This window comes from Silurus meridionalis, chromosome 10, assembly GCF_014805685.1.
Source record: "Silurus meridionalis isolate SWU-2019-XX chromosome 10, ASM1480568v1, whole genome shotgun sequence".
In the NCBI taxonomy this organism is placed as follows: domain Eukaryota; kingdom Metazoa; phylum Chordata; class Actinopteri; order Siluriformes; family Siluridae; genus Silurus; species Silurus meridionalis.
Genome location: NC_060893.1, coordinates 16,632,172 through 16,649,071, shown reverse-complemented (window position 1 = coordinate 16,649,071; position 16,900 = coordinate 16,632,172). Strand labels below are relative to the sequence as shown.

Here is a 16,900-nt window from a genome sequence, read left to right as displayed (position 1 = left end):
TCAATTAGGCCATGTTATTTCTATCAGAAATGTGTGTGAGCAAATTAAGAGACAACGACTTTACTATTATTTATTAGTCCAAAGTAATTCTGTTTGGTTTAACTTTCCGAAATTAACTGATGCCCCAATATATTAAGATTCACATTATGTTTAGAAATTTGAAAGCAGCTAGGAAGGACTACAAATTATTATTAGTTTTTGTCCTTATTGTGAAAGAACAAAACATTTCGCTGTGTTGTGCAATTAAGATGTAGAGAAAAGTTTTTAGTTCTGGTGAGGTGCAATAATTCTATAATACTCTGAGTGACGCTGTTGGCCAGGGTGTGCAAATGCTTCACTTTAGATCCTCCTCTGCATTTCGAATGCATGCAGATACAATCCTTTAGTCTGGGACTGAAATGTGCAAGTACAGATGTATTTCTATTATTGAGAATGCGTTTACATACTTTATGTTTCTGAATTAGGGCAGTTTTTAGATGGCTGAACTTTGTTGTTTTGATGCCCAGATAAGAGACTATACTGTTCGCTTTTCGACGATGCACCTGGTTGGATTGGCCTTTGTCATTGCCATTGCGCATGGACAGGTCCGTTATTCTATTCCCGAGGAGATGAACAAGGGAACAGTGGTGGGAAATATTGTTCAAGATCTTGGATTGGATGTAAATAGACTGAAATCTGGAAGAGCTCGGATCTTTACGGAGGACAGTCGTGAGTACATCAGTCTGAATGTGGACAAAGGCACTCTGATAGTGAGAGAGAGGATAGATAGAGAGGAGCTGTGCGCTCAAGTGTCTCCATGCTCTTTACATTTTCAGATCATTTTAGATAATCCAATAGAGTTACATAGGATTGACGTAGAAATTATAGACATAAATGATAATGCACCTACTTTTAACAGAAAAGAAATAATTATTGAAATTCGAATGCCTCAGTCCCTTTTTTTCTTTAGACAGTGCGCATGATCCCGATGTTGGACTGAACACACTGCAGAGATACTCCCTTAATCCATCGGACCATTTCTTTTTGAAAGAATTATCTCGGAGTGATGGCACCAAATATGTGGAGATGGTTTTAAAACACTTTAGACAGAGAGGTTCAGGAAGATCATAATTAATTTTAACAGCATTTGATGGTGGAAATCCTCAGAAATCTGGAACAGTTAAGATAAAAGTCACTGTTCTTGATGTAAATGATAATTCTCCTGTGTTTAGTCAGCCAATATACCGAGTGTCTTTGTCGGAAAATTCTCCAATAGACACTGTAGTGACAGTCAGTGCTACTGACAGACAAAGGATCAATGGCGAGGTCACATATTCATTTTCACAAAGCACCGGAAACGAAGCCGTGGATTTGTTTGCAATTAATTCGGATACTGGAGAAATAAAAGTGAAATCTTCCCCTGATTTTGAAAAGTCTAAGCAACATGAGTTAGATTTAAAGGCTATGGATAAGGGTGGGCTAACATACCAGTAAAATGCTTGTTGAAATTACGGATGAATGACAATTCTCCTGTTATCAGTGTCATTTCATTTTCCAACCCGATTCCTGAAGACTCTGTCAAAGACACAGTTATAGCGATGCTGAATATTAAAGACGCAGACTCCGTGGAGAACGGACAAATTAAATGTGCAGTGAATTCAGATCTGCCATTTCGCATCAAATCCACATCCTCTAATTTCTATAGTTTAGTCACAGACCGTATTTTAGATCGTGAAATGTTTTCTGAATACAATATAACGATCACAGCTACAGATGAAGGATCTCCATCTTTATCTACAAATAAAACACTGAGGCTTAAAATTTCGGATGTGAACGACAACGCCCCTGTGTTCCAGCGTCACTCATACACCGCTTATGTGATGGAAAATAATTCACCTGGAGTTTCTATATTTTCAGTAACAGCTACAGACAGAGACTCTGCTAATAATGCGCATTTCTTATTTTTTAGAAGATCTTTCTTTCAACGGAGTTTCTGCTTCGTCTTATATTTCTGTTAACGCAGAGAGCGGGGAGATTCTTGCTATTCGATCTTTTGATTTCGAGCAAACAAAAGAGTTCAACATTCGCGTAAAAGCGCAGGACGGAGGAAACCCGCTCAGTAGCAACGTGAGTGTGAAAATGATTATTCAGGACCAGAATGACAACGCGCCTCAGATTCTGTATCCAGTACAAACTGGTGGCTCTGTGGTGGCTGAAATGGTGCCTCGTTCAGCAGATGTGGGATATCTGGTCACTAAAGTGGTGGCTGTGGATGTGGACTCTGGACAGAATGCCTGGCTCATATAAACTACACAAAGCGACAGACAGGGCGCTGTTTGAAGTGGGCTTACAGAATGGTGAAATCAGAACTGTGCCAAGTCACTGATAAAGATGCTGTCAAACAGAAGCTCACTGTTGTAGTGGAGGACAACGGACAGCCTTCTCGTTCAGCTACAGTCAATGTTAACGTGGTGGTGGCGGACACTTTCCCTGAAGTGCTCTCCGAGTTCACTGACTTTACGCACGACAAGGAATATAACGAGAACCTGACTTTATATCTAGTCCTGGCCTTGGCTGTAGTTTCATTTCTCTTCATCGTGTCCATCATAGCTATAGTGTCAGTGAAATGCTACAGATGGAGACGTGAGCGGATGTTTTATAAATCCGGTGCCAATCTGCCAGTTATTCCGTATTATCCACCTCTTTACGCAGATGTAGGAGGAACAGGAACTTTACAGCATGTGTACAATTATGACGCTTATAGAACCACTGACTCTAGAAAGAGTGATCTGAAATACAGACCTCCTACTGAGAGCATCGTTGGTCTAGATAGTACTGGAACACAGGCCACAACGCATGCGCAGGACAAAACTGTGCAATACTATGAGGTGAGAGCTACAAGTAACAATTTTTTTTTAAGTAATATGTAGTATTAATGGTATCTCCTCTTTTACTAAAATGTTTCTATTTAGTTTCTATTTAGCTGGTTGCCTAATACATTTATATATATAATACCGAATGCCATTAATAGCCGCGTTTCAAAAGATGTTTTTGCTTATTTTATAAAGAGTTATGCATTTTAATAAAGACAATGTTAGTTGTAGAATATTAAATTCTTTTTTTTCTTGATACAACAGCTTTTGCTCTGTTTTGTCAAATGCTATATGCTAAATGTTAAAATCCTGAGTTCGCAATTTTAAAGATTTATTGAAGGTTCCTAGTGGTTAGGATCTCTCACTGTTCCATCACAGGTCAGGAACCAAAGCCATTATTGCACATTTTGGATCACAGGTATTCGTCGCTTTTACGAGAGGCGGTATTTGCCTTATTTATGGTTGAGATCTGTATACACTTTTCAACGCAGATCGCTGTCCTATACACTGAATAAAGTATTATCTATCATAATAAGTGTACAGGAATAATTTTTAAATTTGAAAAATCCTGAAGATGTCATAAAAAAAACCCAAAAAAAGATAATAAAAAATAATTATATCTGCGTCAAAATACTTTGTCTGTGAAAACATGTCGGATGTTATTGACGAACATCCACAGCGTCGATATGTGACGATGTTGAGACTGTTTGACAGAAATCAAACATGATGGTCACATATTCGATAGAAGCAAGAACGTTTATTTAAGTGCGCAAAGGAGATCCAAACTGTATTTCTCCTCTCTCTGTCTCTCTCTATCTACACACACATGCATATGTATGTATGTCTTTTTGCCTGCCTTTCGTTATTAGTTGTAGTATTGGTTTGATACTCTGAGTGACGCTGTTGTGTTGATTTTGAAAGCACATTTTAAGGTTCTTCGTTGAATAAGGGTTGAATTACTTCTTGATCTCTATTCATTTGAGACTGCTTCTGGTTAAAGAACCAACACAGATGTATTGTCTTTCAGCAATTTGCAAGATTGTTTAATTTTGTTAGTTAAAACTATTTTAAAAATTCTATATCTTGTGTAACTGAGGGATGATAATATGGGTTTTCTTTGTGGTCTCGTTGCCCGAACGAGTGGCTCTACCGTCCGCGTTTTGACATGGCTGACAATGCTTTTCCTTGGGTTTACTTTCATCATGGCCGTTGCGCACGGGCAGGTCCGATATTCTATTCCCGAGGAGATGAACAAGGGAGCACTGGTGGGAAATATCGTAAAGGATCTCGGGTTGGATGTAAAGAGACTGAAATCTGGCAGAGCTCGGATCTTTACGGAGGACAGTCGTGAGTACATCAGTCTGAATGTGGACAAAGGCACTCTGATAGTGAGAGAGAGGATAGATAGAGAAGAGCTGTGCGCTAAACTGTCTCCATGCTCTTTACATTTTCAGATCATTCTAGATAATCCAATAGAGATGCATCGAGTTGATGTTGAAATTTTAGATACCAATGATCATGCTCCTGCTTTTGACAGGAAAGTAATTAGTCTTGAAATAAGGGAAATGGTCCCCCCCGGTACACGCTTTTCTTTAGACAGTGCGCATGATCCCGATGTTGGACTGAATACACTGCAGAGATACACCCTTAATCCATCGGACTATTTCTTTTTGAAAGAATTATCTCGGAATGATGGGATCAAATATGTGGAGATGGTTTTAAAAACACCTTTAGACAGAGAGGTTCAGGAAGAACATAATCTAATTTTAACAGCATTTGATGGTGGAAATCCTCAGAAATCTGGAACAGTTAAGATAACTGTCACTGTTCTTGATGCAAATGATAATTCTCCTGTGTTCAGTCAGCCAATATACCGAGTGTCTTTGTCGGAAAATTCTCCTATAGATTATTTAGTAGTGACAGTCACTGCTACTGACAAGGACAAAGGATCTAATGGAGAGGTTACATATTCATTTTCACAAAGCTCCGAAAGAGAAGCAATTGAATTGTTCAGTATTATGTCACATACAGGCAAGATTAAAGTAAAGGGTTTCTTAGATTTCGAAAGATGCAAGCAGTACGAATTGAATGTCGAGGCGATGGATGAAGGTGGTCTAACTGATACCAGTAAAGTGCTTATTGAAATTACTGATGTTAATGATAATTCTCCTGTTATCAGTGTTATCTCATTTTCTAGCCTAATCCCAGAAGATTCATCTTTGGAGACTGTTGTAGCTATGCTAAATATTAAAGATGTAGATTCCGGAAAAAACGGACAAGTTAAATGTACAGTAAATTCAGATCTGCCATTCCGCATAAAAGTTACGTCCTCGAATTTCTATAGTTTAGTCACAGACCGTATTTTAGATTGTGAAATGTTTTCTGAATACAATATAACGATCACAGCTACTGATGAAGGATCTCCATCTTTATCTACAAATAAAACACTGAGGCTTAAAATATCGGATGTGAACGACAACGCCCCTGTTTTCCAGCGTCACTCATACACCGCTTATGTGATGGAAAATAATTCACCTGGAGTTTCTATATTTTCAGTAACAGCTACAGACAGAGACTCTGCTAATAATGCGCGCATTTCTTATTTTTTAGAAGATCTTTCTGTCAATGGAGTTTCTGCTTCGTCTTATATTTCTGTTAACGCAGAGAGCGGGGAGATTCTTGCTATTCGATCTTTTGATTTCGAGCAAACAAAAGAGTTCAACATTCGCGTAAAAGCGCAGGACGGAGGAAACCCGCCGCTCAGTAGCAACGTGAGTGTGAAAATGATTATTCAGGACCAGAATGACAACGCCTCAGATTCTGTATCCAGTACAAACTGGTGGCTCTGTGGTGGCTGAAATGGTGCCTCGTTCAGCAGATGTGGGATATCTGGTCACTAAAGTGGTGGCTGTGGATGTGGACTCTGGACAGAATGCCTGGCTCTCATATAAACTACACAAAGCGACAGACAGGGCGCTGTTTGAAATGGGCTTACAGAATGGTGAAATCAGAACTGTGCGCCAAGTCACTGATAAAGATGCTGTCAAACAGAAGCTCACTGTTGTAGTGGAGGACAACGGACAGCCTTCTCGTTCAGCTACAGTCAATGTTAAAGTGGTGGTGGCGGACACTTTCCCTGAAGTGCTCTCCGAGTTCACTGACTTTACGCACGACAAGGAATATAACGAGAACCTGACTTTATATCTAGTCCTGGCCTTGGCTGTAGTTTCATTTCTCTTCATCGTGTCCATCATAGCTATAGTGTCAGTGAAATGCTACAGATGGAGACGTGAGCGGATGTTTTATAAATCCGGTGCCAATCTGCCCGTTATTCCGTATTATCCACCTCTTTACGCAGATGTAGGAGGAACAGGAACTTTACAGCATGTGTACAATCATGACGCTTACAGAACCACTGACTCTAGAAAGAGTGATCTGAAATACACTAGACCTCCTACTGAGAGCTTCATTAGTCTGGACAGCAGTGGAACACAGACGCTTATGCATGTGCAGAAGGATAAAACTTGTGCCGAATATGTTGAGGTGAGAGCTACTAATAACATTTTTATATAAAGAGAGATAAATGTGTACTTTCACTTTTAGAAATACTGTTATTTTGTTTCTTATATGAATATTGGAAAAAAAATATATAGTTTTTTTATTCTGTTATGGAATACTTATGTATTTGGTATCTTGATGTTATGTTAATAGATTTTTATAGAATTTTAAAACAATCTCAGAACCTGACTTTTGTGCACAGTTAAATTTACACTCTTTCTTGTGTATTAATACATATCAACTGTATATTGAAAAATATTTTGACTTTCACGATTATATCTAGTATGTTTTAAAACTCCTAGCATAGTTTTTAAGTTTTTTTAGATTTTATATAAATATTTTACTTGCAGTAGTGCATTATACAAGATATTACCACGAGTTCTCTCTCCAAATCTGGTTTTGCCATTCAGAATATAAAATAAAGACTTTTTTAAATTATTTTTACCCCAGATTTGCAATATACCGGGATTTTCTTTTTTTTTTTTATAGATTCAGTAGTTGAGTATGTTCCGTTCAACTAGATTTTGTTCTGTTTTATCAGTGTATGTCATCAAGTGCCAAAAGTGCGACGAATGCACAACTCTAACTGTAGTACAGCAAGAAAATTAAGTTTATCATAATGATCTTGCTTGGCTTTTGATACCAGTTGCAGTATTTATTTTATGCTCTAAGTGACGCTGTTGGTCAGGGCTACAGATTTAAAATGCTCAATTTAGGTCCTCCTCTCTATAACGATTGCATTCTGCTTGGTTTTCCCTCCACTTGGGTCGTTCTTCAGAGTAAACGACATCACTTATAATTGTTCTTCACTGGTTAACTTAAAATCACTTTGGGAATTCTGATTTGTCTATAGCGTACTGTGTTTCAAATATGGATTTTACTTATTCGCTCGATTCCAGAGGAGGCTTTGCTGGTCGCTTTTCGACGTGGCTAAAAATGGTTGGCTTTGCTTATGTCATAACCGTTGCGCATTGCCAGATCCGTTATTCTATTCCCGAGGAGATGAACAAGGGATCACTGGTGGGAAATATTGCTCAGGATCTCGGGTTGGATGTAAAGAGACTGAAATCTGGCAGAGCTCGGATCTTTACGGAGGACAGTCGTGAGTACATCGGTCTGAATGTGGACAAAGGCACTCTGATAGTGAGAGAGAGGATAGATAGAGAGGAGCTGTGCGCTCAAGTGTCTCCATGCTCTTTACATTTTCAGATCATTCTAGATAATCCAATGGAGATGCATCGAGTTGATGTCGAAATACTTGACGTCAATGATAATGCACCTGCATTCGGTAGAAAAGAAATGAGCATCGAAATAGCGGAATCTGTTGCCCCAGGCGCACGTTTTTCTTTACAAAGGGCGCATGATCCGGATGTTGGTGTAAACACATTGCAGAAATACACACTTAATCCATCGGATCATTTCAGTTTAAAAGAATTATCTCGTAGTGACGGTACAAAACATTTTGAGATGGTTTTAAACACATCTTTAGACAGAGAGATTCAGGAAGAACATCATTTAATTTTGACAGCATTTGATGGTGGAAATCCTCAGAAATCTGGAACAGTTAAGATAAAAGTTACTGTTCTTGATGCAAATGATAATTCTCCTGTTTTCAGTCAGCCAATATACCGAGTGTCTTTGTCAGAAAATACTGCAAAAGATAGTTTAGTAGTGACAGTCAGTGCTACTGACATGGACAAAGGATTTAATGGAGAAGTTGCATATACATTTTCAGAAAGCACCAGTATAGATGCCATTGAAATATTTTACATTGAGTCAGACACTGGGAAAATAAAACTTAAGGGTGCTTTAGATTATGAAAAATCCAAACAGTATGAATTAGATGTCGATGCAATGGACAAGGGCGGATTAACTGATACCAGTAAAGTGCTAGTTGAAGTCACAGATGCGAATGACAATTCCCCTGTTATTAGTATAATCTCATTTTCCAACGTGATTCCTGAAGATTTTGCTTTTGATTCGGTTGTAGCGATGCTGAATATTAAAGACGCAGACTCCGGGAGAAACGGACAAATAAAATGTTCAGTGAATTCAGATCTGCCATTTCGCATCAAAGCCACATCATCTAATTTCTATAGTTTAGTCACAGACCGTAGTTTAGATCGTGAACTTCTTTCTGAATACAATATAACGATCACAGCTACAGATGAAGGATCTCCATCTTTATCTACAAATAAAACACTGAGGCTTAAAATATCGGATGTGAACGACAACGCCCCTGTTTTCCAGCGTCACTCATACACCGCTTATGTGATGGAAAATAATTCACCTGGAGTTTCTATATTTTCAGTAACAGCTACAGACAGAGACTCTGCTAATAATGCGCGCATTTCCTATTTTTTAGAAGATCTTTCTGTCAACGGAGTTTCTGCTTCGTCTTATATTTCTGTTAACGCAGAGAGCGGGGAGATTCTTGCTATTCGATCTTTTGATTTCGAGCAAACAAAAGAGTTCAACATTCGCGTAAAAGCGCAGGACGGAGGAAACCCGCCGCTCAGTAGCAACGTGAGTGTGAAAATGATTATTCAGGACCAGAATGACAACGCGCCTCAGATTCTGTATCCAGTACAAACTGGTGGCTCTGTGGTGGCTGAAATGGTGCCTCGTTCAGCAGATGTGGGATATCTGGTCACTAAAGTGGTGGCTGTGGATGTGGACTCTGGACAGAATGCCTGGCTCTCATATAAACTACACAAAGCGACAGACAGGGCGCTGTTTGAAGTGGGCTTACAGAATGGAGAAATCAGAACTGTGCGCCAAGTCACTGATAAAGATGCTGTGAAACAGAAGCTCACTGTTGTAGTGGAGGACAACGGACAGCCTTCTCGTTCAGCTACAGTCAATGTTAACGTGGTGGTGGCGGACACTTTCCCTGAAGTGCTCTCCGAGTTCACTGACTTTACGCACGACAAGGAATATAACGAGAACCTGACTTTATATCTAGTCCTGGCCTTGGCTGTAGTTTCATTTCTCTTCATCGTGTCCATCATAGCTATAGTGTCAGTGAAATGCTACAGATGGAGAAGTGAGCGGATGTTTTATAAATCCGGTGCCAATCTGCCCGTTATTCCTTATTATCCACCTCTTTACGCAGATGTCGGAGGAACAGGAACTTTACAGCATATGTACAATTATGACGCTTACAGAACCACTGACTCTAGAAAGAGTGATCTGAAATACACCAGACCTCCTACTGAGAGCATCATTAGTCTGGACAGCAGTGGAACACAGACAATTATGTGCGCGCAAAGGGAGAAAGTTGGTGATCAGTTCGAGCAGGTGAGAGCTCTATTATAGTTTTTCTCAGTGGCTTAGGACCATTTCTTGTATCATCCTTAATATATGCAAACCAGTAAGTGCATTCTCAAAACAATTTGTACAAACAACACAATACATTGAATTTCTTGCGAAAGCCGATCTCTCAAAATGATTAGTTGATCTCTCAAAAGTAAGTATTTGTGAATGAGAAGTCGATTTGTCATTGTTCCAAACAAGATCGTCAAAATGTTCGTGTTTGTCAGTATGACGGTGCACAGTTTTAGTATTTCTTGATAAACACTATGGTTTGGATTACAGTGAATGAAAACGCACGTTTTTTATTTATTTGCATCTATGGATTTCAGCAGCACAAATTAATTTATTTGATTGCACATTTGATTTATATTGAGTGCAAGAGACAAGACAGGATTCACACTTTTTCCTTACAACTGTTCCTTTGTTTCTTTGTAGTTCATCCATTTTTAGAATTTACAATTCTTTGTTTTTCTCTGTCTGAATACACTCTCCAAATGAAGGTTCATAAGATTCACTTTGGTCCTGTTTTAGAGAACTAGTTGATTATTGGTTGATCTGATGCCTTCATTGGTAAAATTCAAGATTCATCTGCACAATTCATCAATTCAAATCACATTTGCAAAATAAAAACGTTTAATAAAAGATCAAATAATTTTAAATGACAAATAATGATGACAACTGCTTTAACCATTTTGCATTCAATGACTTATGCAATGAATTGAGATGTTGTAGGGGTTAAGACAATTTTGGTGAAACCAATATAATATATTTTGATCAAAATAACATAAAAAACTGATAATATAGGAAACAGCAGACAATTTTACACAATCAATTAAATGAATGAAAAAAATCATTTACATTTTGATCCAAGCAACAGGAAATGTTCTTATGATAAGCACAATGACTAAATGATGTGGAGGTTGAACAAGTAGATTTGAGAATTAAATTTCTGATCTGAGAAATGCTCAGTCTTTATGTAGAAAAGTCTTTATGTAGAAATTTGCTGCCGTTTCATACCTGAAATTTGAAGAATTTTTTTCAATGCAAGTAAAAACAAATTCTCCATCATTTTCTGTCATTTTAGCAAGATATACCTTCGTTTGGCATAAAAATCTTTGATGTAGGCAAATTTCTAATTGTCAGATTTCTTTATTTATAAAAGTAGTGACGTCATGTAAACTAACCCTTTTTATCATTCATCAAATGCACAAGATCTGTTTTATAATGCTACAGCAAATAATTATTACATTATTACATCAGTCTCTGATCAATGTATTAGCACTGCAACAAGACTACACTATTTAAATTTTAAAAAGTGAACGCCAAATATATTGTCTACATTTTTTTTATTAATTTATAAAAAAGGTTTGAATAATTTCACATGTTTAATTTATTTGAATCTATTTTCCTTATGCATTTAAATAAAACTGTTTGAATCAGTTGCTTTTGAGGGTTGATAGATAGATAGATAGATAGATAGATAGATAGATAGATAGATAGATAGATAGATAGATAGATAGATAGATAGATAGATAGAGAGACAGAGAGACAGAGAGACAACTTGACTGAAATACAGAGATTGTTAAATATATATTGAGAGATGATGACAGAGCAGCAATCCAAAAATAGAGTGTGCAAGTGTATTCACATATGCTTTTATGGAAGGTGCTATGCTGTGGAAATGGTCAAACAGATTTCACAGGATTCATTATAGCATTGTTAATGTCCACATTTTAACAAACATTTCAAAACTGTCCAGGGATCATTCCAGGACATAGTCAGCCATCTTTATTTTTTCGTACTGTGCTTCATTGATATGTGGCCTCTATTGCTGCTACCCAGCATTTTGGCTAAATGATGAAAACAAATGCAACTAAAGACTGCTAAAGATCTCCAACATCTTTCTGCATGCAATAATGGACATAAAATACAATCTACTTATTCCGTTACTGTTTAACCTCAGTATTGGCCTTGCAATCCAGTCTTTTGGCATGGTGAATCTAAATGCGAAACAACTTAGCACATTTAATGGATATGTTGACCAAAAGGGAAATGTTATTTGCAAAATAAGAATTAGTTCTTTGCCATATGGCATTCATAGGTTTTTATCTGTGGGACAAACTCAATAATATTACTTCTTTTTTGTGTGTGTTTGTTTCGCTTTGTTTGTTTGTTTGTATTTTAATTGCAAACAAGTAGACAATAACATTTTATTGAACAATCTAATTGCATAATGTATTCCTGCATTTTCTAAATATTAAATGCTGTTTTTGGTTTGATACATTATACGTAGAAACTTCAGATGTTTTTTCATCTTTAACACCTTTCTCTATATCTTTTATTATCATGTGCAATATATAACGAGTACTCTGAGTGACGCTGTTGGTTAGGGGTTGTCGTGTAAAATGCTTGTTTGTAGGTCCTCCCCTGAATTTTGATCTCATATAGAGCAGTTTTCTATCAGTACGTTTCTGTCTTTGTTACAGCAACCATCGTTAAAAATACTCACTTTGATTAATGTTGCTTTATTGGACGTTTTTAACATTTTAGACTCGTGTGTAGATTCAAGAATATATCATATATAATATGATTTGTCTTTCTTTTCGCGATACCCGGATTAGAGACTACACTGGCCGTGTATCGACATGGCTGACAATGCATCTGGTTGGAGTTCTTTTTGTTCTGGCCGTTGTGCGCGGGCAGGTCCGTTATTCTATTCCCGAGGAGATGAACAAGGGATCAGTGGTGGGAAATATTGTTCAGGATCTCGGATTGGATGTAAAGAGACTGAAATCTGGAAGAGCTCGGATCTTTACGGAGGACAGTCGTGAGTACATCAGTCTGAATGTGGACAAAGGCACTCTGATAGTGAGAGAGAGGATAGATAGAGAGGAGCTGTGCGCTCAAGTGTCTCCATGCTCTTTACATTTTCAGATTATTTTAGATAATCCAGTAGAGCTGCATCGAGTTAATGTTGAAATAATGGATATCAATGATCATGCTCCTACTTTTGAAAGAAAAGAAATCAGTTTTGAAATACAGGAATCAATTGCCTCAGGTTCACGGTTTTCTTTAGACAGTGCGCATGATCCGGATGTTGGAGTAAATACACTGCAGAGATACACCCTTAATCCATCAGATCATTTTACTCTGAAAGAATTATCACGTAACGATGGCAGCAAATATGTGGAGATGATTTTAAAAACACCTTTAGACAGAGAGGTTCAGGAAGAGCATAATTTAATTTTGACAGCATTTGATGGTGGAAATCCTCAGAAATCTGGAACAGTTAAGATAACTGTCACTGTTCTTGATGTAAATGATAATTCTCCTGTGTTCAGTCAGCCAATATACCGAGTGTCTTTATATGAAAATATTCTAAAAGACAGTTTAGTAGTGACAGTCAGTGCTACTGACAAAGACAAAGGATCTAATGGAGAGGTTACATATTCTTTTTCACAAAGCACAGGAAAAGAAACTGTGGAAACATTTAATATTGATTCAGACACCGGGGATATAAAACTAAAAAGGGTTCTGGATTTTGAAAGATACAAACAATATGAACTAAACGTTGAGGCGATAGATGAAGGCGGACAAACTGATACCAGTAAAGTGCTAGTTGATATTATCGATGTTAATGATAATTCACCAGTCATTAATTTAATCTCGTTTTCTAACACAATCCCAGAAGATTCAATTCATGATACTCTTGTAGCGATGCTGAATATTAAAGACATAGACAGTGGAAAGAATGGACAAATAAAATGTACAGTAAATTCAGATCTGCCATTTCGCATTAAAGCATCGTCTTCTAATTTATATAATTTAGTCACAGACCGTATTTTAGATCGTGAAATGTTTTCTGAATACAATATAACGATCACAGCTACAGATGAAGGATCTCCATCTTTATCTACAAATAAAACACTGAGGCTTAAAATATCGGATGTGAACGACAACGCCCCTGTTTTCCAGCGTCACTCATACACCGCTTATGTGATGGAAAATAATTCACCTGGAGTTTCTATATTTTCAGTAACAGCTACAGACAGAGACTCTGCTAATAATGCGCGCATTTCATATTTTTTAGAAGATCTTTCTGTAAACGGAGTTTCTGCTTCGTCTTATATTTCTGTTAACGCAGAGAGCGGGGAGATTCTTGCTATTCGATCTTTTGATTTCGAGCAAACAAAAGAGTTCAACATTCGCGTAAAAGCGCAGGACGGAGGAAACCCGCCGCTCAGTAGCAACGTGAGTGTGAAAATGATTATTCAGGACCAGAATGACAACGCCTCAGATTCTGTATCCAGTACAAACTGGTGGCTCTGTGGTGGCTGAAATGGTGCCTCGTTCAGCAGATGTGGGATATCTGGTCACTAAAGTGGTGGCTGTGGATGTGGACTCTGGACAGAATGCCTGGCTCTCATATAAACTACATAAAGCGACAGACAGGGCGCTGTTTGAAGTGGGCTTACAGAATGGAGAAATCAGAACTGCGCCAAGTCACTGATAAAGATGCTGTGAAACAGAAGCTCACTGTTGTAGTGGAGGACAACGGACAGCCTTCTCGTTCAGCTACAGTCAATGTTAACGTGGTGGTGGCGGACACTTTCCCTGAAGTGCTCTCCGAGTTCACTGACTTTACGCACGACAAGGAATATAACGAGAACCTGACTTTATATCTAGTCCTGGCCTTGGCTGTAGTTTCATTTCTCTTCATCGTGTCCATCATAGCTATAGTGTCAGTGAAATGCTACAGATGGAGACGTGAGAGGATGTTTTATAAATCCGGTGCCAATCTGCCAGTTATTCCGTATTATCCACCTCTTTACGCAGATGTAGGAGGAACAGGAACTTTACAGCATGTGTACAATTATGACGCTTACAGAACCACTGACTCTAGAAAGAGTGATCTGAAATACACCAGACATCCTACTGAGAGCATCATTAGTCTGGACAGCAGTGGAACACAGACAATTATGTGCGCGCAAAGGGAGAAAGTTGGTGATCAGTTCGAGCAGGTGAGAGCTCTATTATAGTTTTTCTCAGTGGCTTAGGACCATTTCTTGTATCATCCTTAATATATGCAAACCAGTAAGTGCATTCTCAAAACAATTTGTACAAACAACACAATACATTGAATTTCTTATGAAAGCCGATCTCTCAAAAATATTAGTTGATCTCTCAAAAGTAAGTATTTGTGTCAACGAACATATCAATTCCATCAGAATGAAAAGTCCATTTGTCATTGTTCCAAACAAGATCGTCAAAATGTTTATTCGTGTTGTCATGACGGTGCACAGTTTCAGTATTTCTTGATATAAACTATTGTTTGGATTACAGTAATTGAAAACACACATTTTTATTTCTTTGCATCTATGGATTTCACCAGCACAAATGTATATATTTGATTGCATATTTGATTTATATTGAGTGCAAGAGACTGGACAGGATTCACACTTTTTACTTTTTACTTTCAGAATTTATAATTCTTTGTTTTTCTCTGTCTGAATACACTCTCCAATTGAAGATTCACAAGATTCACTTTGGTCCTGTTTTAGAGAACTAGTTTATTGGTTGATCTGATGCCTTCATTTGTGAAATTCAAGATTCATTTGCACAATTCATCAATTCAAATCACATTTACAAAATAAAAACGTGTCATAAAAGATAAAAGAATTTTAGATGACAAATGATGATGACAACTACTTTAACCATTTTGCATTCAATGACTTATGCAATGAATTGAGATGTTTTAGGGGTTAAGACAATATACGTGAAACCAAGATAATATATTTTGATCAACATGACATAAACAACTGATAATGTAGAAAACAGCAGACAATTTTACACAATCAATTAAATGAATGAACAAAAGCATTTACATTTTGATCTAAGCAACAAGGATTGTTCTTATGATAAGCACAATGACTAAATAATGTGGAGGTTGAACAAGTAGATTTGAGAATTTAATTTCGTATCTGATAAAAGCGCCAAAGCAACTGAAAAAAAAAAACTGTAAATCGAGTCTTTATCTAGAAATTTGTTGCCTTTTCATACCTAAAATTCGAAGATTTTTAGCAAGATATACCTTCGTTTGGCATAAAAATCTTTGATGTAGGCAATTTTCTAATTGTCAGATTTCTTTATTTATAAAAGTAGTGACGTCATGTAAACTAACCCTTTTGTCATTCATCAAATGCACAAGATCTGTTTTATAATGCTACAGCAAATAATTATTACATAATTACATCAGTCTCTGATCAGTGTATTAGCACTGCAACAAGACTACACTATTTAAATTTGAAAAAGTGTATATTGTCTACATTTTTTTATTAATTTATAAAACGGTTTGAATAATTTTACATGTTCAATTTTATTTGAATCTGTTTTCTTTATGCATTTAAATAAAACTGTTTGAATCAGTTGCTTTTTAAAGGTTGATAGAGAGATAGACAGACAGACAGACAGACAGACAGACAGACAGACAGACAGACAGACAGACAGACAGACAGACAGACAGACAGAAAGAGAGACAACTTGACTGAAATACAGAGATTGTTAAATATATATTGAGAGATGATGACAGAGCAGCAATCCAAAAATAGAGTGTGCAAGTGTATTCACATATGCTTTTATGGAAGGTGCTATGCTGTGGAAATGGTCAAACAGATTTCACAGGATTCATTATAGCATTGTTAATGTCCACATTTTAACAAACATTTCAAAACTGTCCAGGGATCATTCCAGGACATAGTCAGCCATCTTTATTTTTTCGTACTGTGCTTCATTGATATGTTGCCTCTATTGCTGCTACCCAGCATTTTGGCTAAATGATGAAAACAAATGCAACTAAAGACTGCTAAAGATCTCCAACATCTTTCTGCATGCAATAATGGACATAAAATACAATCTACTTATTCCGTTACTGTTTAACCTCAGTATTGGCCTTGCAATCCAGTCTTTTGGCATGGTGAATCTAAATGCGAAACAACTTAGCACATTTAATGGATATGTTGACCAAAAGGGAAATGTTATTTGCAAAATAAGAATTAGTTCTTTGCCATATGGCATTCATAGGTTTTTATCTGTGGGACAAACTCAATAATATTACTTCTTTTTTGTGTGTGTTTGTTTCGCTTTGTTTGTTTGTTTGTATTTTAATTGCAAACAAG

General features: G+C 37.2%; 2 protein-coding genes and 1 pseudogene across 7 annotated transcripts in view; all 3 read left to right on the top strand.

The window, feature by feature from the left end:
* Positions 1–16,900, top strand: part of LOC124392413 (protocadherin gamma-A11-like) — a 145,865-nt gene that overhangs the window by 29,066 nt on the left and 99,899 nt on the right. The window lies entirely within an intron of this gene.
* LOC124392568 lies at positions 92–5,710 on the top strand (annotated as a pseudogene).
* On the top strand, positions 7,131–9,743 carry LOC124392415 (protocadherin gamma-A11-like). Its single transcript, XM_046859444.1, has one exon. It carries the CDS (start codon positions 7,281–7,283, stop codon positions 9,726–9,728), a length of 2,448 nt encoding a protein of 815 aa, XP_046715400.1. The 5' UTR covers positions 7,131–7,280; the 3' UTR covers positions 9,729–9,743.

What these genes read in the sequence shown, in the direction of transcription:
- LOC124392415 (XM_046859444.1), top strand. Translation starts at nt 7,281, where the DNA reads ATGGATTTTACTTATTCGCTCGATTCCAGAGGAGGCTTTGCTGGTCGC.